The sequence below is a fragment of the Malania oleifera genome, chromosome 6 (genome assembly GCF_029873635.1).
Source record: "Malania oleifera isolate guangnan ecotype guangnan chromosome 6, ASM2987363v1, whole genome shotgun sequence".
NCBI classification, from domain to species: domain Eukaryota; kingdom Viridiplantae; phylum Streptophyta; class Magnoliopsida; order Santalales; family Ximeniaceae; genus Malania; species Malania oleifera.
Genome location: NC_080422.1, coordinates 18947253 through 18975020, shown reverse-complemented (window position 1 = coordinate 18975020; position 27768 = coordinate 18947253). Strand labels below are relative to the sequence as shown.

At 36.3% G+C, this 27768-nt stretch overlaps 1 protein-coding gene across 1 annotated transcript; it reads left to right on the top strand.

The window, feature by feature from the left end:
- LOC131157254 (uncharacterized) lies at nt 1–25791 on the top strand. Its single transcript, XM_058111246.1, has 7 exons — nt 1–619; nt 10814–10949; nt 12471–12552; nt 13270–13445; nt 24382–24519; nt 24603–24742; nt 25341–25791. Exons 1-7 carry the CDS (start codon nt 502–504, stop codon nt 25601–25603), a joined length of 1053 nt encoding a protein of 350 aa, XP_057967229.1. The 5' UTR covers nt 1–501; the 3' UTR covers nt 25604–25791.
- Nucleotides 25792–27768: the final 1977 nt, after the last annotated feature.

Genomic DNA, 27768 nt, shown 5'->3' with positions numbered 1-27768 from the left:
GTTATGAAAAATTGAATGAGACATTTCTTAAGGGAGGGGAAGGTGCGGGTCGTTAGTGTCGTATATTCCCCCAAAAATTCACTCCCTGAACTTTCAGACTATAAATAACGCTCAGTCCGCAACATCCTTCTGGCCCTTCCCAGCCTCTGTAGCCCATTTGTAATCTATTTTGTAGTTTGTTTCTTCTTCATATTTTCCTTATACTGTAGATCTTTCGTAGGCGTTTTCATAGTCCTCGAAATTTGAAAACCAGATCCGTCAAACTCTTCTGTAAAAAAAAAAAAAAAAATTGTAATTTTTTACACAAACAAACCCTAGATTTTAGTTATTTTGACAATCGGTTCTGATTCATCCGTGTTTTTTTGTTTGGTGATTTCTTAGTACGAGGCTGTAGTATGCTAGTTTAGGGTTTGAATGTTTGAATTGTTCCTTCTTGCATATCGGAGGGTCACCTCTACGGTTTTCTTTTTTTAATCCTTTTTTAATTTTTAAATTGGGTCCATGGACAAGAAGAAGGTGGCGGTGCCGCTGGTATGCCACGGGCATTCGCGGCCGGTCGTCGATTTGTTCTACAGTCCGGTCACACCCGATGGATTCTTCCTTATCAGTGCCAGCAAGGGTATGAATTACTGTTCAAATCTGTCAATGTCTGCATTGAGCGGCGTAGTTATTATTATGCATTTTTACCAACCTGTTGCTTGTGTGATATTTTTTCATGATTATGATGATTATGCTTATGCTGATGATCGCATGTGATGAGTTGCAGAGTGTGCAATTGTCCTGAAATACTCTACAAAACTGTGAAAGAACAGAGGACGAGTAGCTGAAATTTCCGGAACTGCTCTGGTGCTGGAAATTTGACTAAGATCATCATTCAATTTTTTTTTTTTTTTTTGGTCGATGGTTTTGCTAGATTCTCTGATAATTTGGTGTCAGATGATATGATTCATGTTCAGGGCACAAGAATGAAATCATTTTTTTGGGTGATAGTTCTTACAAGATTCTTAGATAATTTGGTGTCATATGATTCATGATCAAGATAAACAAATAAAATTTAAAAAGTGAAGTTTCAATTTTGAGAAATTTGGAGGGTGATAAGGAACATTGAAGACATAGGCTGGGCTATATTATCACCTTATTCCATATTTATTCTGATGCTAAATTATTAGCTGTTGCTCATGTGTTGCTACTGTTTTGTCAAACTATTGCATAATATATTGGTTTTGAATATATCATACTGTTACAGTTTAATACGTGAATTGGTACCGAAACTATTTATGTATTCCATAGAAGAGTGTTGAGCAGTATTCACAAAATGTGCTATGAAATTTACTGGAATCATAACACCAGGGCATCTTCACTGAACGTTCTCTTAAATGTGGTTAATAAACTGAAAATGTTCAAAAAGAGCCATTTAAAGGTTATGGACCACAAAGAACTTTAAACAAATAAGCATTTTAAAAGGTTCAGGTGTATTGGGAAACCTTCCCTTTTCCTCCCTATATTCATCAAAGCTTCAGCCTATTGCTATGGCAATCGTATGCCATGAAGGAAGGGGGTTCTAGAAGATCAGTCCAGATTGAATGGAAAACCTTCAACTTGAGACTGGATAGAGTGGGAAAGGGTGAGATTTAATTCGTGCTCGAGTTTAACCCAACTTGAAATCAATGGATGAGGCTATTTTTGTTATCAGTCAAGTGGTTTTTGGAGGGGGTGGTGTTGGTATTTGGAAGATTGGGAAGGGGTAATTGAAGCATGCAAATTGGAAGGTATTGGCCAATGTTTCACTCAATGAAGATGTGGAATATTTTGGAGGTAGGGTTGGAATGATGAGAAAAAAGATTTATTTCGTTTTTGTTCCCAATGCACTTAAAGGAGATGGTGGAGAGGGTTTATGTAGGATTCCATGTGTTGGCTAAAGAATTTCATGTGATGGCAATTGATTCTGGTAAAGGTGAGGTTGGGAAGGGAGTTTAGAACAATGTTCGATCGTGGAGCGAGGTTGTGACAGCAAGGAAGAATCAAATCTGTTGTTGTTGAGGGGGGAGGGGGATTGTTGAGGTTGGGCCTTGCCAAAAGTGGGCCTATTGAGTTAAACGGAAATGGTGCAGGTTGGAATGGGTTGGGCCAGGCGTTTTGAATATTACTTTGCATTTGGGAATTGGACCACATTTTGGATATTCAAAAAGGCCATGCTATGAACAATGGTCATTCTTCAGCTAGCTTAGAGCATATGGGCCCAATAAATCCCGCACTGGTCAGGTCCATAATATGAGCAACGTGCTGAATAAAAATCTGTAAACCAGTGGTAGATGCATTCTCTCTCAAGCTTTGCAGACGAAGGGAATTTCTAATCTTCCTAAAAAAGTTGATCTGCAATTGGAGTAGAAGGTGGGTACATCTATGCAAGAGATTTGTTAGGGATGCTTCAGTAAAAGTCAGGAATGGCCCAGGTTAATTTGGAATTCAAATGTTGTTTCTGCTTCTTTAGTGGCAGAGAGAAGTGGGTATGGTGAGAGGTTGGTGAACGAGAACTCTTCACCTGCTATAGATGGGAGTAGGGATATGAAAGCTCAGGCAGTTTCTGAGGATGATGTTCCAGTTAAACTTGATTTTGTGCAGGAACAAAGTAGAGATGAGTGAATTAACAATGATAATTGTAAGGGCAGTAAGTTTTGATCTTTGTAGGGCAGTGGGGCAGGTGGATGTAAACAGTCAAAAAAGGGACTTGAGAGAAAAGGATATTAAAGGTAAGGAGAAAAAGAAATGGGGAGATATGTTGGAGGATGCAAATGACGTCGCTTGCGTATTTGCATGTGATGATGGTCTGTCATCGGATGAAATTTGGGAACAACAGGAGTATATGTTTGAACCATCTGATTTACTCGGCTATCTATCATTTGGACCACCATCTCGAATTGAGAGCTTGGGGGGATTTCCTATTTTTGAGGAAAATGGTCTGGCAAAAGATTGTGGTGGCGTATGAGGAAATTAATGGGAATGTTGCAGCAGTCAGCAGGAATTAGCCAACTTGTGACCTTCTATAAATTATAGTAGCAAGGGATTCAGGAGGGGTTCTCTTAATTAGGTTTTGTTAGTCTTTTTCCTTCCTCTTTTGTTTTATTTTTCTTTCTTTGGATGTCTTTTTTTTCCAATAGTTTCATGTTGGTGATTTATCATTTCTTCTTCCTTAATATATTTCTTTTTGCTATAAAAAAATGCTTGTATGGGAATTAATGTGAGAAGTAGGAAAAAACTTTCTTTCATTTTTGAGGCTTAGAGTAAGGAGGGACATGGTAAAAAAAAAAAAAAAATTAAATAGTTCTAAATTTATAGGTACTTGCTCTATTGTTTACACTTGTATGTATTGGGCAATACTAATCGTGGTCCTTAATATTGGACCACAATCAGGTTGCCTCACAGTCAAAATGTTACATACTTTGACTCATATTTTCTTATGTGGCTTGTGATTGGCACTGAGGAACCACATTGGCATGACTAGGGGTGCATCTTGAGGTTTATAAAGTGGAATTGTGAGTAAGTGTTTTTTTTTTGTCGGTATCTAATAATCATAGAATAATCAAATGGCAATTATTTCCTACTCTTTAGATGCATCATGGTGCATCCCAGGGGCATGACTCTCACCTTTAATTTGCATTTGGACGAAATATGGGATTTACTTCAGGGATGGATTCACTAAGGATGGAACTGGATGTGGAGAGGGAGCAGTATGGAACAGCTTGCTTTAGGAGAAAAAAAGTAAGCAGTTTTTGGTACATTGAAATATTATACATTAACTTGTTGGATAAATTACACGAGAGGGGATTAAATTACTATCCCATTCCTTTTTTTTGGGACTGGTTTTTATTTTCCGACTGGAGGTATTAAACTTCAAAACTTTTGCAATTGTGGTGATTGTTGCCACACAAACAATGGAGAACTAACAAAAACTTGATGTGGATGACACTTCAGCAAAAAGCAATTAAAGTAGTGAGTCCGAGATTTTACTTGGTTCCTATTTTAGGGTCTGAACATAATTCTTTTTTATTTTTTAATTTAAGTTTTTTTTTTAACAAAGAATTGACAATAATTCAGTTGTGTCGTTTTGACTTGGCTTATTACTTTTTAGGTGTCCCCCTTGGTGGTAATCTCATTGTGGACTGTTCTGGGGACCCCGTTTCTGAGAGAGTGGCTAGGAGACTCGATGGATGGAAAGGGGTGTGCTTCACTTTAGGGGTTTCTACTACCCTTATCCATGCTTGTATATCTTCCATTCCTTGTAATACCTTTCTCTTTTTAGAATCCTTGTGAGATTGGCATGGAGGCTTGAGAAATTATTGAGGAATTTCTTATGGTCGAGCGAGGTAGAGGGTAGTAGAGATCATCTTGTGGTTGGCAGACTGTTTGTAGGCCTAAAAGGGAGGGATACTTGGGTCTTGGTAACTTGGTGGCCAAAAACATCGCTTTAGTGGGGAAATGGTTATGGTCCTTACCTTCGGAGCCTAATTTTCTTTGGCATAAGGTAATTTGCAGTAAATTTGGAGTGCTGCAAAATGGCTTGGATGCTGAAGTGAGAATTAACACTACTTATTCTAGTCCTTTGAAGTTTGTATCTCTGATTTATGATTACTTCCTAAAGTCCATTATACAGTGGGTAATGGGGAGCGTATTCACTTTTGGGAGGATCATTGGATTGGGGGAGATGCCTTTGGCTGGTACCTTTCCTTGTCTTTTTTGTTTACCAAATGTTTATGACACTCTGATTTCTGCTTTTTTTTTTTTTGCAAGAAGATTGGTATTCTTGGAACTTCCATTTTGGGAGAAATCTAAATGAGAGAGAGATTAATGAGATGGTTCTTTTGACTGTGTTAGTTGATTCTTTTTGTGTTCATTTGGGGAGTGATAATAGGGTTTGGAGTTTAGGTCCTGGGGAATTCTCCTGTAAATCTTTTTTCACCTACTTGACTTGTGATTCTACTGCGGATCCTTTTGCTTTGTATCCTTTGATTTGGAAAGCTAAAGCTCCCTAAAAAATAAAAGCTTTTATTTGGATTGCAATGATTTGCTTAAAAAAAGAAGACCTAATAAGGCCCTGTCACTGAACATTCGTGTACTTTGTATGAGGAGTGAAGAGACTTGCACACATCTCTTTCTTCATTGCCCTTTCACATTGGCTATTTGGAATAAGTTATTTGGTATATTTGGTGAAAATTGGGTCTGTCCATTCACTTTGAAGGCCTTTTATACCGTTACTTTTAGGGGTTTTGGCAAAGGAAAGGATAGGAAGGCTCTATGGGGTTGCACTGTTATGGCTATTATTTGGTGTGTTTGGTTGGGAAGGAATGCTAGAATATTCAAGTGTGTGGCTACTGCTAACAATTTGATTTGAAGTAGAGTGGGTTATCTTGTGCCATTGTGGGTGTCAGCAAATGGTTTTTTCTCCCCTACTGAGGGAACTCTGGTTTGCTGCAGTAATGTTTCTCTGGAACTGGCAGTGGGATTGGTTAGCCCTGTTACATTGAGTTTGGTACTTTGTTTAGGTTGCATTCTTTGTAACTAGTTTCTATTGATGTAAAGAGACTATTTCTTATTATCCGTGTTGTTTCTTTTTTCTTTTCCTTTCTCTTTCTAATTTTCTGATGTAGATTCTTCTCTCTTTTAATACAATTCTTTGTTTATCAAAAGAAAAAAAAATGGGGTAAGAGCTTTGGTCCCCAGTAATTTAATAACTTGATGCCTTAGATTTCCATTTGGTCCCTGGTGCTTGTGTGATGCTTGTCCCATATTGCAAAAAATTCAAAGTTTAATCCCTCCAATAGGAAAAATAAAATATCAGTGTCCCACAACTCGAATGTGTAAAAGTTGAGGAACTGCGTTGCTACATTAAACATCCATTCGTAAAGGTGTAACTTTGTCCTGTTTGAGCATTAACAAAATGCATAGAAACATATTTTATGGATTAAAATATTTTTGAAAAAGTTAAGCAAAAAATTAAAAACAAAAGCTGAAACTAAAAATTGAGAACTGATAAATTGTTTGATTAATATTGCGTACTATTTGCTATTTTGTGGGTTCTTTGGCTGGAAAAGAATGCAAAAATTCTTAAAGATCAGAAGACTTCTTTGATTTTTCTTTAGGAGAAAGTTTCTTTTCTTGCTTCTTTTTACCTACATTCCTGTGGGGTTTTTGGGGGCTTGTGGGATTGGATTTGGAAGGCAGCATTGATGTAATTCTGTTTTTTTTTTATCCTTTTTTATGGAGTATGTCTTATTCTTCTTCTCTTGTAATTTTTCATTTTTCTAATGAATTTGTTTTGTTATTAGAAAAATTTATTTAATTATTATATTTTAAATTTCACTTGTTTTTTAGTGCTCTCGTTCCTTGAGCAATTATATATGGAGGTTAAAATTTATGAACATCATTGCATAGTAATGGAGGTGGTATATGTCTTGCTCTTGCTCTCTCTTCAAGGTTTCTTTGTTTGCTTTGATAGGTAATAGGTTTGTTTAAAACTAGGTATGAGGAGAATTCCACAAATTGTATCAGATTGAAAGGAAAACTTCTGATTTGCAACTGGAAAAAGGTGGGGAGTGGTGGGGTTTTGTACATCTAGAGGAGAAATCTTAGGATCATGACTAATGGATTTAGACTATTTTAATCAGCTACAAGATGGGTATGCGAGTGCTTGTCGTCAGTTATCTTGAGATTGGAGTTCATTTGTTATAGGTAGTTCAGAGTTGGGCGACAATTAAATTAAATCATAATAGTAAATTTCTGGAATTGAGTCTGCATTTGAATGGTAAGGGTTATTCAATCTTTATCCCTGGAAGCTGGGGAGGGTTGCAAAGGTATATGCTAGTGTTGCAGGTGATTGCCTGTTCACAGTAGAGGAGCAAGTCGCAAGCCAAGGTTATGGCTCACTCTACAGGGATTCATGTTTGCCTGAGTTGGAAGGATGTAACCTCCTGTAGTTCAAAGCAGTGGAGGGCAAGTGGCACTGCAGGAACTACGGAGGTTGTGAATTGGTGGCTGTTAGAATGGCAGCTTCTAGTGGTTCTGGAGGTTTCAGGGAAGCTAGAGATTGTAAGAGGGAGGAGGTTGTAGTGTCTGCAGCTGTTCGTTAACTCTGCATTTGAATGGTAAGGGTTATTCAATCTTTATCCCTGGAAGTCTGACTGGGGAGGGTTGGCAAAGCTATATGCAAGAGTTGCAGGTGGTTGTGTGCACAGAGGAGAGGAGCAAGTCATAAGCGTAGGTCGTGGCCCACTCTGCAGGGATTGATGTTTGCCAGAGTTGGAAGGATATAACCTCTGGTAGTTCAAATCAGCGAAGGGCGAGCGACGCTGCGGGAACTACGGAGTCTATGAATTGGTGCCCGTTAGAATGGCGGCAGCTGGTGGTTCAGGAGGTTTCGGGGAAGCTAGGGTTGTGGGAGGGAGGGGGTTGCAGTGTCTGCAGCTGATACTGGTAGTTTGTTGGTTTGGAGTGGGTTGGGTAAGGGATTCTTAAAATGACAGTGCACTTGACCCAGTTGTTGGGAAATAAACACATTTTTTAGGTCTCTGGGCAAGCCCATTATCCATGCTTGTCAGGTTTAGGCCCATTCTCCTGATTGTTCTCATCAGTCCATATTAAGGGTCTCAAGGATGGCGATGGGTCAAGGAGTCCTGGGGCTTTTAAGGTGTGATGGTCCATTTGCAATCACGTGTGGTAATATATGTGATCAGGCTTAGATAAAGATCTCAAACACACATAGGAAATCTTTTGGCCTGAGCAGGACTGCTATGGCACTGGAGAATGAGAGATTGGCTGCTGCTTCTTCACAGATGCCTGGGAGACTGGATGCTTCTTCTTTGCAGGTGCCAAGGAGATTTGCTGCTGCTTCTTTGCAGACAGGGAGTTCTGCTGCATTATCTTCGCAGGCCTAAGTTGATGCCCAACAGAATTTGAGGGTCCACTATACAAGTGGAGGGTGCGTGCTGGGTACCTCTCAAGCCATCAAATATTGCAGAAAAGTGGGAGTGTAAGTGAAGATTGTGAGGAGGAGGGTTTAAAAGGAACGGTTCAGCAGGTCTGGTTTCAGGCAAAGTGTGCTGATGCAGGAGAAACAGATTTGTGGCATGTCTTATTTGGCAAGAGATGTAAGTGCGAGTGAAATCGTGAGCATTTTTCTAGTGGGCTGAGAGGAGGGGAAGGAAGGTTTTGGAAAATTGATAAATTTTCCGAAGGTGTTTCTATGGAGAATGGGTGTCAGACAAAGGTCTCAAGGAAGAAGGAAGTGCAGTGAGGATTATTTTGTTGCTGATCAGGTTGGTAATCAAGATGCTCTGAGTTCTAATAATGCAATGGCAGGGGTGGGACTGGGTGACAAAATCTCTGATTGAAGGAAAGTCAGCAATGTCAAAGTTATGTACTCGTCACACGTAGAAGGAAATGGAGAAAAGGAACTCATCATTTGAGAGGCATAATGGTGCGAATGCAAAGGGAAATTAGGTTTAGAAAAGAAATACTGATGGCAGTTTTTATTTCATGGATCTTTCATACGGGTCAAAGATAGATTCAGTAAAGAAGGTTGATGAGGAAAACCTCATTAAGGTGAAGAAGAAATGGGGTGATGTATTTCATATTGAGTGTGTGTTGGATAGTGATTTTGATTGTGATGGCAGGTTACTTATGGATGAGGTTTGTGATCAATTAGGGCATGGATCTGATTTCTCTGATCCATTAGGTGATATTTCCTATAACCATCCATCTCCAATAGATGCTTTAGAGGGTTCCTATTTTTTGAGGATGATTTAAATTGGCAAGGAAAGAGAGAAAATTGAGTAGATCAAGGCTGGTGCTTTGCCCAACCCCAAGTCTCATGTTCAACATTTGCTGGATAAAATGGGTTTGTGGTTACTTGATCTGGTAGGCAAGGAAGCTCATTTGGATGGCAGTAAAGTAAGGGAAAGACAGGACAACGGGAGTTGGAGAATTTGCATACTCTATTAATCATGATGGAAAGACATTGAAAAGGGGTTTTCTTAGGTGACTTCTGTTAGGTCTCTTTTGGATGACTGGCAGTACTGTTTGGTTTGCTTTTTTTGTTCTCTTATTAATTTTCATTTTTAAGGTTGTATTCTCTTTCTCTCTTGATATATCTTTTTTTTAGGTGATTATTATTCAAAATAAGTTTTAGAAATTTTATGGATATTTTATTTTTTTTTATTTCAAATTTGCATGATATTTTTATTTTTAAATTTTTGACTAAATAATTGTGTTCAGAATTATTTAATCCAAGGAAAATAAAAAATGAATTCGGGCACACCTTACCACAAGAAGGTTGTTTTCTGATGGTACAAAACTTACAATGGAAACTGAAAGCTAGTGATGCAGACAAACATGTTATCTGTTTCTTCTTCTGCACTCTTTGAAGAAGATGACTCATTGGGCTTCAAGGCACATAAAGCTGCCCTAATTTTGACAATGCACATAGGGTCTGGACTGTACCAAGTAGCCTATAGGCTATATCTGCGTACTCACCTCCTCAATTAATAACCTTACTGATCGTTGTTTATAGGTAGAAGATGACATGAAGAGAAGATAATAAATGGATTATTCAAGTGTGTGTGTACCTCTTCGCAAATAGCCTTTATGTAGAACTTATAAAAAGCTAGAAGATGCCATGCGTAAGTACGGAGGAAATAATTGACAAATTGCCAAATCTATTTTATAATTAAGACTACTATTATAAGTTTCTGGTACATTATATAATTTTAAAAAGAAGGGACCTGTTGTTGGATGGTATCAGGCTTGTGCATAAAATCAGAACATAAAAAACTATACCTTAAGTTCATTAGCTGTGAATTCTTTGCAAGAATGTGTCAGTTACGCTCATTTTCTCCTCTTTTTTTTTTTCCACATTAATATATCACTACTTGAATTGATTTGTCTAGTTTCTTGATGTAAGATGGTTTTAAATGATTCCTCTTATAGAAACATATAAAGGTATGAAATTTGTTTAGTTTTCCAGTCTTAAGTACGTTGATGTTAATTGTTAATGCCTTCGATATTACCTTTAGCATATGTCTATTTCATATTGCCAGTGGCTGTTTGATTATTTAGAATGACCCACCTTTTCTTTTAGTATTACTATAGTAAGCATTGCAAAGGGGCCTTTGATGCCTCAGGAGCATTGCAATTATAGAGTTAAGTTTCTCTCATATTGCCAGTGGCTGTTTGATTCCTTAGAATGACCCTTCTCTACCTACCTTTTATTTTATGTACTACTTAAGAAAACGTTGCAAAGGGGCCTTTGATGCCTCTGGAGCAATGCAACTATAGACTTAATGTTTTTTTTTTTTGGGTAAAATCTCAATTCTTGTAGTTCATGTCACTTTCTGGAACATATAGACTTGACTAGGTGTAGCAAAGGGATTTAAACATGAAGAGTCAAGAAAGGCACGATCTAAGGATTTGTTATGACTGAATGCAGTTTACGTTCATGATCTCAATTTGTGGTGCACATTTTTGCAATCCTGTGTGTTTAAAAAGTAGAAAGAATCAGGGTGGCCTATGTCTGTGCTTGCATGCGTGCTCACTTAGCAAAGCTTATGTCATTTGTGCATGCACAAATATACTATTTGCTGCACTGTATGCAAATTTAATTTAATGCAAGATGAGCAAATTTTGTTTCTAGATATGTTAAAATACCATTTACACGGTAGGCCTGGTATTTTTCAATTTTTCAATATGAGTCTAGTGTGCATAAATTTGTTCTGTTGCAAAAATTAAAATCTTTAAAATGGTTTTATGTTATTTTGTCACACAGATTCTAGTCCAATGCTTAGAAATGGAGAAACTGGTGATTGGATAGGAACCTTTGAAGGGCACAAAGGTGCAGTTTGGAGTTGTTGCCTGGATACTAATGCTTTACGTGCTGCATCTGGCTCTGCAGATTTTACTGCGTATGTTTCAAGCTGATAACTACTTAATATTTGTTTTATGCAAAATTTGAATGATTGATAATTTCTGTTTCTTTGTCTTTTGAAATATGTGGAGTATTTGTTTTTCGCCTTTTGCTTTGCATATTTATTATCTTACTGATGTTATGGTACCATTTATGTCATGAGCACAAAAATATACAAGTGCTGGTATATATTGCATCTTGATCACAGCAATTTTTTTTTTTTTACTCCTGCTATGTTGCATACTTGTTATCTTCAGGGTGTTATGGTTTATTCACATACTTATTACCATCTTGGTCGTAGTACGGATATACATGTGATTTATTTGACCAGGCAGGTTTCAAACTTTTTTTTTTTTTCCTGTGTTTAAGATTACATTATTTTAAATTGTGCTCTGGTAGTTTTAGAGTATTGAAGAACAAATTAAAATCTGAATAACTGAAAGCATAGAAATGGGTTAATAATTGGAGTAGAAGCTTGAATTTAAAATCTGAAAAATACACAACACATCACACATGTTATAACTTATGTGTACTTGATTAGTTACATGATTGACATATAGATTGTCATGTAAGTTGTTTTACCTACTTAAATTATTAAACATGGGCTAGTTTAAATCTTGCCCTTTTCTTTCAACCGTGCTAATTGATTAGTATTTTTAATCCATCATTAAATTTCTTATTTATTGTTGTCCAGGTTTTATCCGAATTCTGGGGTTCTGGTGGTTATTAAAAATTTAATTTTATTTAGTTAAAGTTGTAATTTTTGTTACAAATTTTCATTTGTCTAAGAGTGGCGCACTAGTGCAATAAAAAAAAAATATTTTGAATGCTGTAAGACTGATTGGATTCTCCAGTCAACTCTTCTTTTCGGCTCAAGCTACCTAAATGTAGAATGCTTTCACTACAACACAGGCAAGAATGTGAATATGGGCTTCTGCCTTTTGAGTCTTTTTTGTGCAACAAGAGGTCATTTATAGGTTTGGGGCTAAATTAGGCTTGTACATACTTTCTCAGGGTAGTTATGAGTCATCAAGGGAATATGGTTCAGTATTTTTGAGCATATTTTGAACTGGAGAAAGGCAAATGAAGTGTTCTTTTATTAACAAAAGAAAAAGGTGGAGAAATGTTCCTAAAAATGCCATGTGCATTATGCACTATATATGGAATGTCAGTTATCATATTTCAGTGGGGTACCAGTCTTGCAGGGTTAAGTCTGTGCTATACCTGGTATGCTGAGATTCTTGAGATGATTAGTTGTTTGTATGTTTTTTTATTTATTTTCTTTTTCTTTTTCTTTTTTTCATCAAGAAGCAGTCATTTTTCTATTATTTAGTTTTGATTTGCTTAATGAAACTATTTAGAAGGCCAACTGTTGTCAGAGGTTGCGTCCAGTTTTCATATCATTTTTATTGTTGGCAGGCTGGCTCTATTGTTTATGTTAAAACATGAAGATGGTTTTGTTAATATAGACAGCGCTTGTGTATTTTTGAAGTTGAAATAAAGTCTCATTCATTTGCAGGAAATTGTGGGATGCATTGACTGGGGATGAATTGCATTGTTTTGAGCACAAGCACATTGTTAGGGCATGTGCCTTTTCAGAGGTATATTTTTTGATGACTATTCCTTTCTGGTATTTGTTATAGACATTTGTGTAGGTTTTGTTCCTTTGGCGGTTTTCTATAGTTTTTTTTATTTTTTTTGGGTTTTAAATTAACTGTGAACATTGTTGCAATAGGGTTATGGCTTGTTATTTCAAATATGCCCCACCATTAGTGGGTCCAATTCAAGATAACTATTTTAGCCAAATCAGCATAATCAATCACTCATGCACGCTAACATATTTGCAGGCCACATAGATCAGCTTCAATCATCTGCAAACTTTTGTGTGTGAAAAAATTTTCATGCTGGTTTACTGCCCAAATTTGCTGAATAATTGAAGGGTTAAAATCATTCAATTAATTTGTTATTGTGCACTTGATATGCCTTGTAGGGAAGTAAATGCTAGGAGCACCTGTAAGATGGTAGTGCACAATTCTTTGTGAACACAAGTTGTGTATTCCTTGCTTCACCGCCTTATGCTACTCCTGTACTCCCTTTTCCAAGTAAATTTGTTTTGTATTTGTTTTGAAGATGATATTTTTCTTTTTTTTTTTTTTTTTTTTTCTATTCCCTCTCTCTGATTATTTTTCTTATTGAAAACATGCTCAATTGTTTGATTTTATCACATCCTTTACTTTTGTATATCACACCATCTTACATATGTTATATGCATTTGTGCCTGTTTTTCCTTGTCGTTAAGTTTGTCAATCTTTTTGCAGGATACACACCTTCTTCTCACTGGTGGATTTGAAAAAATACTTCGTATATTTGATTTGAATCGTCCAGATGCACCTCCAAGAGAAGTTGATAATTCTCCTGGTTCAATTAGAACTGTTGCATGGCTCCACAGTGACCAAACAATATTGAGTTCATGCACTGATATTGGGGGTGTGAGGTATGTGCAACTGTTTATTTGATTGATGTTGGTTATCCTGCCCGTTAGTTTTATTGTTGGTCTTCATTTGTATTTATGGGTTCCTTTTATGTTTGGTAAGGCAAGTTAACATGCTGTTCCTTGTTGAATGGACAACATGTTGTATGTGCTAAACAATTCAAATATTTGAAGTTCGTAATGTGTAGCAGATTTTGTAATATGGATACAAGATTAGCACATATGACAAAATTCAAATGAAGTTGTAAATGTATGGTTTAAAATAATTGGTGTTTTGAGGGAGTGATGAGGGAGCTGCGGGGGCTGGTCATTTCTTCCCCCGGTTTGGTGCCACCTGGAAAAAAAGTGTTGCTGAACGTTGAATTCAAATCTAATTTATTGAATTAGTTCTGAATTGAACTTGATCCGGCTAGTAAATCTAAATTCTGGATTATTTTAATTGTTTGATATCTAATATTTCTATATGTGTTGTTTTTCAACTTTTACCTTATCAAATCGCAAGAGCATAAATGTTAGATAAGATTAAAAAATGATTACATAAATAAAAAAAAATTATTTAATATAAATAATACCTTTTTGTCATATATTTAGTTAATAATTATAAATAAAAGTAATATAATTTATTGCTAGATGAAAATAAATTTTATCAATTCAATTAAGTACTTAGGTTTTGTTTTTATTTTTATTATTTTTTAAATTTGTCATTTTCATTTTTTATGAGGTTTAAAATTTGAAAAGAAACCCCTGAATTTACCTCATACTGAATTTGATTCAATTAGACAAATTTTAAGAAAATTCAGAGCAGCTACCAATTAATCAATTTAATCTTATGTTTGACTGGTTCACTTACTGAACTGGTTTAGACACAGCCTCATCAGAGGTCATCAATTAAAAAAAAATGCTCCCGTTGAGAAGTTCATGCTATAATTTAAGGCCATGTTTGGTAAAAGGTAATTAAAACGTGGCTCTCTTGGGTAAATGATTATGGCAGTTTCCCTTGGAGGTGAATTCCATGTGGTACATAGTTAAAATAAGTGAAAGTGAATTTGGCTTGGAGGCCAGAGACGTTCCTTTTGAGAGTCCTTAAGAGGTTTATTTAACAAGTTTAACATTTATTCATTCCTTGCACTAAAATATTATTTTTTTTTTGCGTGGGGGGTGGGGGGTGGGGGTGGTGGTGATCTCATACTCACTTCTTGGGAGGGTATCTAGTTGGGGGATTTGTCTTATCTAATGTTGTTGTCTCTTTTGTTTTGTCATGTTGTGGTAATACCAAGGACTGAAATTTCTATCTGACACAAATTTTGAGGGTATCAATTTATGTAAAATTTGATTACGATTTGAATAAACGGCTGAAACTTCAAATCAATTTATGGAATTTATGAATGAAGTTTTGGAAAACATTAAAACAGATGATTATGAATAGTTTAGAACAAAATAAACAACCCCAAAACTTTTTCCTTTTTTTTTCCCAGTTTTTCTTTTAGGCCCTGTTTGGAACACAGAAAATATTAGGGAAAAGAAATGAAATTAAGGAATCCACATTTTCTTATTTAGTTATCAAGGAAAGTGAGAAAAAATAAATATACCAAATCCATGAACAAATTTTTGATTTTACACATCATTAATATTTGATTTTTCCTATTAAAACAAACATTCATTTTAGTAATATTTAATATGGAAGGAGAATTCAATGGAAAATGAGTGTCCTTATTTCCTTTCCTTTTCCCAAACGAAATCCTCGATCTAGGCAGACCAATTTTGCAAAATGGAAACTGAAACTTGATTTCCTTTCAAATCCTGAAAAATTTGAATGTCCAAAATTTAAGGCTATGTGGCCTATGGATAATGTTTGTGCTTTTTTTAATTTTTCATTTTTTTAAGGAAATCTAAATAATTGGGAGGTAGAGGAGCTTTCTTCATTAATTTCTCTGTTGGTGGAATTGTCAGGCTTTTAACAGGTAGGATGTCCAGGTTTGAGGTGTGGATTCTTCAGACTTTTTCACTTGTAAATCTTTCTTTGACCACCTCATTAAATCTAATTGTCTTTTTCATTTTTTTTAAGGAAATCTAAATAATTGGGAGGTAGAGGAGCTTACTTCATTAATTTCTCTGTTGGTGGAATTGTCAGGCTTCTAACAGGTAGGTTGTCCAGGTTTGGGGTGTGGATTCTTCAGACTTTTTCACTTGTAAATCTTTCTTTGACCACCTCATTAAATCTAATTGTCTTTTTCACTTCATCTTATTTGGAAGGCCAAAGTTCCTTCTGAGATTAAAGCTTTCATTCGGCTGGTGGTTCTTAGTGAAGTTAACACCAACAATCTGCTAGACTAGCTAGTATCTTTTGATACACCCACTAGACTTTCAAATCTCTTGGAAAATTAGAGCAGACCATACATCTGCTTTGGCTAGCAGGGCAGGGATGTTAAGAAGAGGAACACATGATGGCAAGGGAACTGGTGAAACCCTAATTGGTGAGATGCACTGAGTCTCATCTTTCTCTGTTCAGCTGACGGTCATACATCTTCACTGGTGAGATAGGGTTTCGTCATTCTTATTGGACTGATAGAAAATGTTCAGTTTTGGTAGATTGATAATGGGGCTCTTTGAATCTCTGAATTTGCTGGGAAACTTGCATCTTGTTTTCCATATTTTTCTTTTTGTTGAACGATGAAGAACTAGCATGTAGTTTGTGTCTAATGATCTTGTTTGGTCTCCTTGTCAATTTGAAAAGGGCTCTGGGGTCTGCTTTTGAGGGTGGTAGGAGCCTTCATGCACATGAAGTTGGTTGCAAAAGAATGGGGTCGTTTTCTGTGCCTGTTAAGAATTAGATGCACTTGGTTGGGGAGAAGAGAGAGAAGAAAGGAAGGGAAGAGAAAAAAAAAAAAAAGGGGAAGAAAAAGGCCCACTTTTTTGCCCCTTCCCAAATTGGAGTGATTTTGAGAGGAGAAACTAACTCACATATTTGCAAAAAGACAATTATGCTCTGTAAAAAAAAAAAAAAATCCTAAAACCGGATATCTTATGTATGTTATTTTATTATTTTGATATGGTTTGATTATTTCTAAAAACATGAACGAAGAAAATATTGTGATCATGGAGTGCAATGTGCAGGTCTGTTCTGCACTTAATGGGGCCTTGTGCAATTGGACTAATCTAAAGCAAAATGTATATCTTTTTGTTTTTAATGACGATTTTTTTAATTTTATTTTATATACTCGTTGCATTTATTATCCTGCACTTCTTACATGGGTAATATACTAATATTGTAAATTGACCATATGTGGTTTTTTTTATTCTCTCCCATTAGTTGAACCAAACAGGAAAAGATAGATTTCTTCCCGTTTATCTCCTGTTGAACCAACCATGCAGGAGAGCTACTAGTTGATCTACTTGTCTCTCCTACTAGTTTCTTTTTCTTCTCTCTACTTCTTCCCAACCAAACGCACACTTAGAGGAGAAGATAGCCAATCTATTCGCTTTGCAGTGGTGGAAGCTAGTGCTGATCTTGAGGGAGATGTCTGGTTTTAGGGACTAGACCTGGCAGAGGGAAGGAGGACTGGTGCTGAGTTGTGGATACAAGGATCGGTTATAGGGTCATATGAGTACAACCTCTGTGAATTTGTTAGTTTTGTCAGGGTCATACACCAAGGTTCTTCGTTATTCTCTGATGAAGGATGCAATCCTCACTGGCTTGGCTAGGCTCCATAATTGTGGGGATCCATCCATTCAGGAATCAGCTGGGAAGGGCTCCAGTTGTTTCAGGATATGCAAGGAAAGATTTGGGATTGCTAACTGCTTTGGGAAAATCTGATTCAAATTTGAAATTTAAATATCCTGGGAGTAATTGTGCTGGGTCTTACAGTAGTGGGCCTGAGGCTTTTGGACCTTGCAGCATAGGCATCACAAGTGGATTATTAAAAGCATTTTGGAAAATCTGAATCAAAATTGAATTTTAAATATGCCATGATTGATTGCTTTAGTTGTTACAGACTTACAGTAGGGGGCTTAAGGATATTGAGCCTGGGAACTTGCAAGTGTATACATCACAAGTGGGTCATTAAAATTGCCAAGCCTTCAGGGCTTAAGTTAAATTATAAGAACCCCATGTGGGTAGATATATTTCCCCATGTGAGTCATGTTCTCTTTTTGATCCAAGAGGAGGCTGATTTGAGCTAGATAGGTCTTCCTGCTCCTAACTTGCAACGGAAAGATGAAGACAAGGGGATTTTTGGGCTGGGAAGGCTTGGGTAAGAAAGTTCTGCTGAAACACTAGCCTGGGTTTTTGATGTGACTGAATATGGAGGTGGCTGATTCAGCTCATTAACAATGTGCGGATTTCCTTATTTGCATAGTTTTAAAAATCGGTGCCTAATGTTGTAACGTCCGTTTTGTAAGTGTATTAGTAGCTTTGAGATCAGTATACAACAATCTCAGAGGTCAGCTGATTCACAATCATATCAGCTGATAAGAGTCTGTTATGGTACTATGAAGACTGCTACTGGCTGTCACATACTTACATGCTGTGACAGGCCTTTACAGTCAGAATGGTGGTGAATGATTGAAATGGGTATTTAAGTCTTCATCTTCTATTTTCCCCCCCTTCATTTTTTCACTCTTTTCCCTATATTGAAGCTTAGAAACTCAATTATAGGTTGGTTCAAATAAATAACTTTTTTCTTATTAAAAAAAAATTCATTTTGAGTTTGTTTTCTTTGGTATTTTGCATTTATTTCTTCAATAACTATTTCTTAAATAAATTCAACTTTTCTTTGGCTAAAATTATATATTTGCATATATTAAGTTCTTTCATTTTTGGGTGTTTTTCTTTCACCTAATTTGTGTCATATATACATAATTACGTAATTTATTAACAATAATGTACATATACAATTGTGTAACTACGTACGTTTATGTACATAGATATCCAAATTAGTGTTTTAATAAAGTAATTAATTACGTTTACATAATTATGTAGTTTAATTTCGAATTAGAGGCCTTACAAAGGCATGTGCACACACACATGCATAATTATTTAATTAATTATGTACTTCATTTACATATTAATTGGTTTAGTTTATGTAACCGCTGGTGCTTGGGAGCTATCACATCACCTTTCTGCCATTTTATTTCTGCTGGAAGGTCAAGGAGATCTCTGGTTATCAACCTCATCTTTGTTATCAAATCCATTGGGATCTTTTTGTTGATGATGTTGAAATAACACTACTCCTTGTAAACTCGTATTAGCACAAATGACTGCCCGAACAGTCCTCCCCAGCAATCATTAGCACCCTGCCCAACATTAGTTATAGACTGTATCCTAACCTAAACCATTTACTTAATAGTGGATACGGATGACTTAATAGTTATGGGTTCTAATCAATGTTTTAAAAGGCATAAGGCATAAGGAGAGGCGTTAGCCTCTAGGCGTTGAAACGTAAGCATTTTGGGACTGTATTTTTTAAAATAATTAATAAATAAAATAAATTCATCTATAGTATAAAAATGAGAAAAAAAAATTTAGAATAATGGAGAAAAAAATAAAAACATAATTCTTAAGTATCATATAGGCCAATTTTAGCTAACAAACCAAAAGTGCTGCAGAGATGAAATCTCGAAGCAAAAAGGTTGTTGAGGGTCGCTGCAGAGAGATGAGAGGTTCAAAGGATCAAAGGAGTCGTCGGAGGCAGATCAAAGCTTGGAAGGGATCCTTGACTTGTCAATGAGAAGCTTGGAGGAATTGTCAGAAGCAGTCATTGAGTCGTCGGAGAGGGATGAGAAGCTTGGAGGAATCGTTGGAAGTAGTCGTTGAGTCGTCAGAGAGGGAGAAGGAGCTGGAGGAATCGTTGGAGCTACGGAAGTTTTGTCGAGTCATCAGAGAGGGAGAAGGAGCTGGAGGAATTGTCGGAGAGCTATGGAAGCTTCATCAAAAGAGGGAGGAAAGAAGCTTCGTCGAGGGGGTTTGACGAGAGCTTCTATGCTTTTTTTTTTTTTTAATATTTTAAATCAGATCATCCAGAAATGCGTATGCGTTCCAAATTGAGGCATAAAATGCGAGTTTTTTTCCCTGAGGCTTACGCATTTGAGGCTTTATGCCTTTCTAATTACGCCTTGGGGCTTTTTATGCTCAAAACGCCTTGAGGCGCACCTTACAAACGCCTTTTAAAACACTGGTTCTATTTGCCACCTCTAGCTGTGCAGCACTAGTTGTCGAACACGAGCTTTGCCTAGTCAACTGAGTTAACTGCCAACACACCACATGAACATGCTCACAGGCATTGAACACAAAGTATAGCAGCAAGCGGTAAGCAAGCATGAATTAAACCAGAGTCCTTTGGTGAATAGCAACACAATGTAGTTAACCTAATTACACCTTCATAGGCAACATATGTCTAGTGAGGAAGCTAATTATGCTAAACATGATTACAATAGCCAGTGAGTTATATAATGATGGATGAACAGTCACTCTTCCCTAAAGAGCTTTCTATGCAACTCCTACTCTAGCACAAGGAAACATCACCCTACGAGAGGATTCACCGGGGCGCAGTTATTTTTTGGCATCACTTAACTAAAGGGTATACCATGCACTACTATTTGCGTAATGGTTATCCATTAAATGGGCACAATACAAGCGGCCTTAGGCAAGCATAAGGCCTTGGACAAGCTTGGATTGTGAGATTGGGAGACTAAGTAAATTTTTTACAAGATTATAGGGTAATAATTAAATTAAAATTTCTTTAAGAAGTTCAGGAAATGTATCTCAATCTTTGTTATTTTTTCCCCATAAATTTTACACTGTAGATACTAGATACTCGATACATTACCCAGACTCCTCCAATCATAAAAGATTATTTTTGGTTCATTTTTATTCCCTTAATTCTTTTATTTATTTTTCGTTTAAAGTTCTATTGTGAAATATTAATTATTTTAGTACTTTGGTTTGTCTAGGGCTGTGCACACATAGGTTTTGAAACCAACCGAACCAAATGATTTCAGTTCAAACGGTTTGATTACATGCTTAAAATGGTTCAGTTTAGTTTCAAATTGATAAAGCCAAAATATATTCGGGCCGGTGGTGGTTTTGTATACTTAAAAGTAAAATGGTTCCAGCATTCGATCCTCCAGCAGTTTCATAAGGCCTAAATTCCAGAAATCTCTCTTTCCACTCAGTTATTATTTTCCTCAATTAAGTCTTTTTCTCTTCCTCTAATCCTCTCTTCTGCCTCCTCATCTTCCTCACCTCAAGCCCTCGATACCCCTAGTGCTTCAATTTTGTTGCCACTTGGTCACTATGGTGCTGCAGCAGTGCTGCTGATTTCACACAGCTTACTTCCATGCTTTGAGATCTCTAGAGTTTCTGCTCTCTAGTTCCAGAATCTTGAGTCTCAGCTCCATTCTCAGCCCTCTTAGTCTCAGTTCTAGTGTTCCACATGACCAACTTTCAAGACTCAGCTCTCAAAATTTCTCAAGGCTCTTGCCTTTTGGATCGTAGCACTTGGCTCTCAAGTCTGTGAACCCAGTCCTCTTGATCACAGGGCATAAGTACATTTTTTATATGAGAGAATTGGACAGAAGATATTTTTTGACAAGTTTCTGAATTTGTGAAGGATTGCTATGTTGCCATCATGGGAATGGTACTGGGGATCAAGAGGTTTGATTTCTAAAATTTGTTCTTGATAATCTTATCATTGGGTCCTTTTTTTTAACCACCGAATCAAACTAAGTATAGGTTAAACATGGGTTTTCTTTTTTTGGGCCTGGGGGGGGGGGGTGGGTGTTCCTTGAAATTTCTAGCTATGCTCCTCAAAATTAAAATTATATTTCTTGAGTGATAATTGCAGAATGATCTGTATGAAAAATCTTTAGATATGCAGGCATGGGCTGATATTATAATGGAGAATGGAGGATCAGAGGATGATATTTTGTGAGGGGAATTGAATTGTAATAATCAGTGTGGTTCGGTTTTCATGGTGCTCAACTGAAAAATTGGGTTTGGTCAGTGTTTAATTTCTGGGGGCAAGTTGGTCCTGTTCTTTGCTGAGCCGAAAAAGTCTGATTCCTGTAGATTTTGTTCTGAACCGACTGAATCAACCAGTTGCAGAGCCCTAGTAATGTTTTAGTTATTATAATGCCCAATATTTTGGAAAAAGGATAAATTAGTAATGTAAGTTAGAAATATAGTTACAAAAATATTTAAAACTGTTTACCGTCTACAATCATATTTAATTTTATTTAGTATTTTTATTCAACTAAGAAAATGTTAAGCTATTTTTTTAACATTAAAATTTTAATTTTGCTCTTTTAGAAAATAAAAATTTTCATTAAGGGAGAAGCAACGCAGCGGAGAATTTGATATCCTCATAAAACGAAGGTAGGAAAAAATGTGAAGGAAATAAAAAAGAATATGTACAAACAACATCAAATCTCCTACCTTGCTGAAAATTGAGAAGTGAGGCCCCTTGAAGTTGCCAGCAGAGAGCCCAGAGAGATGCGAAGAAACCAATCCTACCCCAAAACAATTAAGTTATGCTTTAACACCAATGGCTTAAGTAATCCATTGAACTTTACCTGTATAAAAATGTGAGAAAAGTTTTGAATTATGAATGCCATAAATTTTTTATTGGCACCACCCTGATTTTAACTAAAACTCTTGAGAGGCAGAATGGAATTTTTTTTTTTCTTTTTTTTTTGGGGGGGGGGGGGGTGTTGTGGAGGGGGATGCTTTTTTCCATTTCTGATGGGAATTCATTTCAATCTCAACAAATGGAAACCATTATGCCAATCTAACCTCTCAACAAACCAAACAGTTACAAATGCTGGTCCATACTGATGCTTCCAGTAAAATCCCATTTCCTTCAGTCCCATTTCATTTACTTCCATTGTCAATCCCAACTACGAATTATGGCGTGATTAAACTCATGGAATATGTCAATGTCATATAGTTTTTGTTATAGAAAAACCTTAACAACCAAGCATGCAAATGAAAGGAACTTGCACTGTAATGCTCTACAGACTATATAGCCTTCATTTACATGCATATTATATTCACCTTCAATATTTTGAATTGTTCTCCCAAACCAAGATTCCTAACACTCTCAGTCAGCATTTTTATTTGTGTGCTATTTTCTTCCTTGTTCACATGTCAGCTAGAAGTGAGTCCTATGGTTGGTTAAGAAAATCTCTGTTATTTAGCATTTGCATGCGTTTCTTTGTATTTTGATGGATTGCATCACGGCATACTTGTCATGCCACTGTTAAACTGGATTTTCTCACTTTTCATGGCAGTTTACAGTGTTCTGTTGTTTTTTTTTAAAATGTTCTAGTCTTGTTTGAAGCAAATTAGGTATTATTTTGGAGATTTAACACCGTTGTGTTTGGTGGGGAGTTGATGCATGTGATGTTAATTCAATGTTTTAAAAGACGAAGGCGTAAGACGAGGCGTTTTAATCCTTAAAAGGTGAGGCGTAAGCCTTAAGGTGTTGGGGCGTAAGCTTTTGGAGAATTTATTTTTTAAGATAAAAATTTGCTAAGTAAATTATGTATATATAAAATAAAGTAAAAATTAAGAAAATCACAAATGTAATATAGAAAAGAAAAATTAGATGTACTTCACAAAATACTTGTTGGCCATTCAAAAATTGCTAACTTGAATACATGACATAAATCATGACAAGAGATAGCTATACCATTATAAAGTTCAAACTATTTTCATGATGCAAGAGACAACTCTCAGTTATTTTGGAAAGGTTGAGGTTCAAGAGTTTTAGAAATAAACTCATATTTTGACATTTATTTTATACAAACATGTAGTCAAAATTTTCTAACCAATTCTAACTTGAGAATCACACACCCAAAATGCATAAGCCTCAACTAAAAAGGCGCAAAAAGCGTGTCTTTTGTAAAATGCGTAATCCTCAGCATGAAATGTGTTAGCCTTTTTGGAATTTTGTATTTTAGATTGAGCCTCAAGGCATTTTAAGCATGCCTTGCCTTGAGGCTCATCTCGATTGAGCCTTTTAAAACACTGGATGTTATAATGCAAGGCTGTGTAGATCATGCTTTCCCCAGGCCCCAATATGGTGTGGGAGTCTCATGTACTGGTTGTTGCATTTATTTGGGATTGTGATTCTTTTAGTAGATTACCCTATTGCAGCTGTTGCCCATTCCTATTTCCTGATTAATTGTAATACTTGTGTTTTATTTCTCTCCAACTGTAGGACTGCTAAACCCATGCTGGACTTTGATTGTTACTACTTAATCAAAGGTTTATAGGCTTTCCAAAAATATGTCCTTGCCATACATATTTGTACTGCTTTGAGGGTATGGAAATATATAGATGCTTAGAAGTTGAAGTTTTAAATATCTTCACACACATTAAAAAGTGGTCTGAAAATCGTAATGAGAGCCGTATCTGTTCTCTGAACCTGAGTTGGATTGTAACCACAGTTGGACTTTGAAATATTGGGGGGCTGGACCCAACCAATCATAGGCTCTTTCATACAGCCAATGGGCCAAAACAAATAAGTGGTTGTGTTGGGTTGCTCTGTTAACCTGCCATTATTATCCTTCTGATTGTCATCCTGGACTCGGTGACTGGCTGACTGCCAGTTGCAACTCAGTATATGTAAGTCACCAATAGCGTGGCGTGGTGCGACTTAGCAGGTGCATAACACTATTTTCAGTCTAGTTTGCATTATTTATGTACTTAGTGGGTGCATAACACTAATTTTGATGAAATTTTCATAATTTATGAAAATATCCTTTTGTCTTTGTGTGTATTTTCAATTGTTTGTAATATATTACTTTGCCATCACTTGCACCTTTACAGATTTTTTTAAACCATCACTTTCATTTGCTTGAACATTTGGTATTGCATAGCTAGTTCTTTGGCCACCTTCTCTTTTGCTTTCCTTACCCTATCCTTTTGGTGCTTGCTCAGGTTGTGGGATGTAAGAAGTGGCAAAATTGTTCAGACGCTGGAGACCAAGTCACCTGTGACCAGTGCTGAAGTCAGTCAGGATGGCCGTTATATAACTACTGCTGATGGGTCCACTGTTAAGTTCTGGGATGCAAATCAGTAAGTTTTAAAACTGGAATGTCTTTTACTATTTATGGCTAGCCTGTTATGGTTTATTACATTGTTGCTTGCGATTTCTTCAGTTTTGGGTTGGTGAAGAGCTATAACATGCCCTGCAATGTGGAGTCTGCTTCACTGGAACCAAAGCTCGGCAACAAGTTCATTGCTGGCGGAGAGGACATGTGGGTTCACATTTTTGATTTCCATACTGGAGAAGAGATCGGTAAGTTTTTTTTTGTACTGGAGTTAGTAGTAAAAAAAAGAAAATACTGACAAAATACCGTTTACCAGAATTATATTGACTGGGGTTATAAATTAATCAGTTTTATTCCTGCACCAGAGCACTGACACTACAGTTCCTTTACAAGTTTGGTTTGTGTACATATGTTATAACTGCAGTCTCTTAACAACCTTGTCGAGCCATAAACTTATGATTCTATGGTAGTGATGAATGTTGCCTTGGTGGTTTCCACCCTTTTGTAAAAACATGTTCAGTAAAATAATTGTGCATTTTTTTGTTGGGGGTGGTGGGGGTGAGGGTGGAGAGCGGGAGAAACAGTTGTTCTTTTTTCCTACAACTGGGATGCTTTTGACAACTTAGCAATTAGACTTGTGAATTTTTGTGTTTGCCACGAGGCTCATTGAAGAGACATAATATGGTTTATCGGAGAATGCTCAGTGTCTAGTGTTGGGGAAGCTCCTAGGGAGAAGGTTGCTTGGATCAAAGAGAATCCTTGTACAGCCTCGTTAGCAGATCAAATGTGATATTCGCTGAATTATAGTGTAAAAGTGGTTGTTTCTTGTTTTTACTTGTCATGTAGGATGCAACAAAGGTCACCATGGTCCTGTCCACTGTGTCCGCTTTTCACCTGGAGGGGAATCCTATGCATCTGGATCTGAAGATGGGACCATTAGAATATGGCAGACGGGCCCCCTAACTCAAGATGAGAGCGATTCTCTCACTGCAAATGGCCCGACTGGAAAAGTGAAGGTTGCAGCTGATGAGGTTGCCCGCAAGATTGAGGGCTTTCAAATAAACAAAGAAGGCAGGGCTGGGGAGAAAGAAAAGGTGGCAAGCAACTGACTTGGCGAAGATCATCGGGAGGATTAAATGTGTTTTGGGTGTGTGTTTGGCAAGTTGTAGGCTTGTGGGTGCGACTTTTTTGGAACCATCTTTATGGAAATTAGAACAAATTTTTTTTTTTTCTTTTGTTCTTTGCATCTCTGGTCCGTCTTTTATCCAATTTGTGTGGAGATCTTGTTGGTTTCTAATCTGGTGAGAATTTTTTGCGTTGTTTTGGATGCAAGGGTTCTGACATGTAGATTTGTGGGGCTTTTTGGGTCAACCAAAACTTAGGGGAGAGAATATAAGGATTCACCTATTTACATGTTAAGAGTGGTATGAGGTTATTAGCAATGCCAATCCCTCAATGGTTTTGCATAACCCACTTAAGGCAGCAAAGCACTTTCGAAGAAAAGATGGGTTATGTTTCAAGATTTTGATAATGAGGCTGTGAAATAGCCGAATGGGTTGCAGAGTGGACTTAAAATCTATATTGCTGCTATATTTGGGGAGCAGACCTTATGTTCTGCTGATGGGTTTACACTGATTTATCATTTATGGGGCTGGAGAACAGAAAAGGAAAGGAAGAGTGGCAAAATGCAGCATTTCTTGAATGTTATTTTGTGGCAATTCTGTTTCCCTATTGATTGCGTTTACGATTACAAAAATGGAATGTCTGTGAATAAAAGACCAACTTTTTTTTTTGGTACGAGTAATAATAATAAAGAATTAGAATGTCTAACTAATTATATCAGGTGTATTGCATTTGATTGCACTTCAGTAATGTTAAATAATATTTAAATTAAGATACGGTTAAGTTTTTTAAATTAAATTGATAAACATGCTGTGGGAGTGCCTGTAAGTGTCAAAAAAGTTCCCAATATTAGAAAATATACTTTTAAAATTGAGGATATTTCCACAAAGTATTGAATGCATGGTAAAACAAACATACAGAAAAAATATAGGACGGAATATTTTTATCCAAAATTATTAAATCTTATTATTATTATTATTATTATTATTTAATTTGTTATATAGTTATTTAGTATTGCTCTAGGAAAAATAGTGACATTTTTGGAAGCTGGAAGTGTCAATGTCCTATGACACTTCCTAACATGTGTTATTAATTAATAAATGTTGTGAAAGCAATCCCACGTTGCTGGGAGGTTGGGGGAGGTCTGCCATTTAATATGGTTGGTCCTCTATCCTAGCATTTTAAAATTCGGAGGGCCTAAAACGACAATATCAGTCGGCCCTGAAGGCTGACCCACTCCTTTCTTAGTATATAAAATAATACAGAAATTAAAAATAAAATATTAGAAACAAGTAGAAAAATATATGAAGATAAGATTGAATTTTATGTGCTTAGACTATACTTATTTCATGGACGGATGAGATCGAAACTTTATTATCACGGGAGGAATTATAATATGGATTTGGCCTTAAACAAAAATATCTCTCCCATTTTTTTTTATATTTCTCTCTATTCCTTTCTTTTTTTTATTCCTTTCTTTTTTTTTTTCTCTACTTTCTTTCTAATCTCTTTTCTTTTTTCCTTCTTTTTTCTACGCACCTTTTCCATCATCTGCTTCTTATATAACCGTGGGAGGAGCAGCAGATAAGGAGTTTCTTATTTAATGGGGCATGTGGATGCACATCCATCATAATGATGGCATGGGGAACATGAAGGGATAGGTGCATGGGGAGTGACATACTAATTATTCATAACACTCCTCTCCTTGGCTATCACTTATTGATTAACTCTTTTTGTTAAGATCTTTAAGATGCCATATTCCGATAAGATGAATCAATTTTTTGAATTTTGTAATAAGCAAAACTTTGGTGAACAAATCTATTAGATTGTCACTTGATTAGATCTGTTGAATATTTATATCACAATTTTTTTAGAATTCATGTATATAGAAGAATTTTGGAGAGATATGTTTTGTTCTGTCACCCTTTATGTATCCTTCTCTTAATTGAACTATACGTATAGCGTTGTCTTCATATAAAACTATTGGAATATTCTTGATTGATTGAAGGCCATAATTTGTTTATATATGAGAAGTCATTGATTTAAGCCATACGCATTCTCTAATAACTTCATAGACAACTAATATTTTATAATGATTGAAGGATGTTACTGTAATCGTTTGTTTACTGATTTCTAAGATATGACAATTTTT

Excerpts from the sequence above, each read along its gene's own strand:
- LOC131157254 (XM_058111246.1), top strand. The coding sequence starts at position 502 with ATGGACAAGAAGAAGGTGGCGGTGCCGCTGGTATGCCACGGGCATTCG. Across the intron at positions 620-10,813 it reads CCTTATCAGTGCCAGCAAGG|ATTCTAGTCCAATGCTTAGA; the intron begins GTATGAATTACT and ends TTTGTCACACAG. Across the intron at positions 24,743-25,340 it reads CCATACTGGAGAAGAGATCG|GATGCAACAAAGGTCACCAT; the intron begins GTAAGTTTTTTT and ends CTTGTCATGTAG.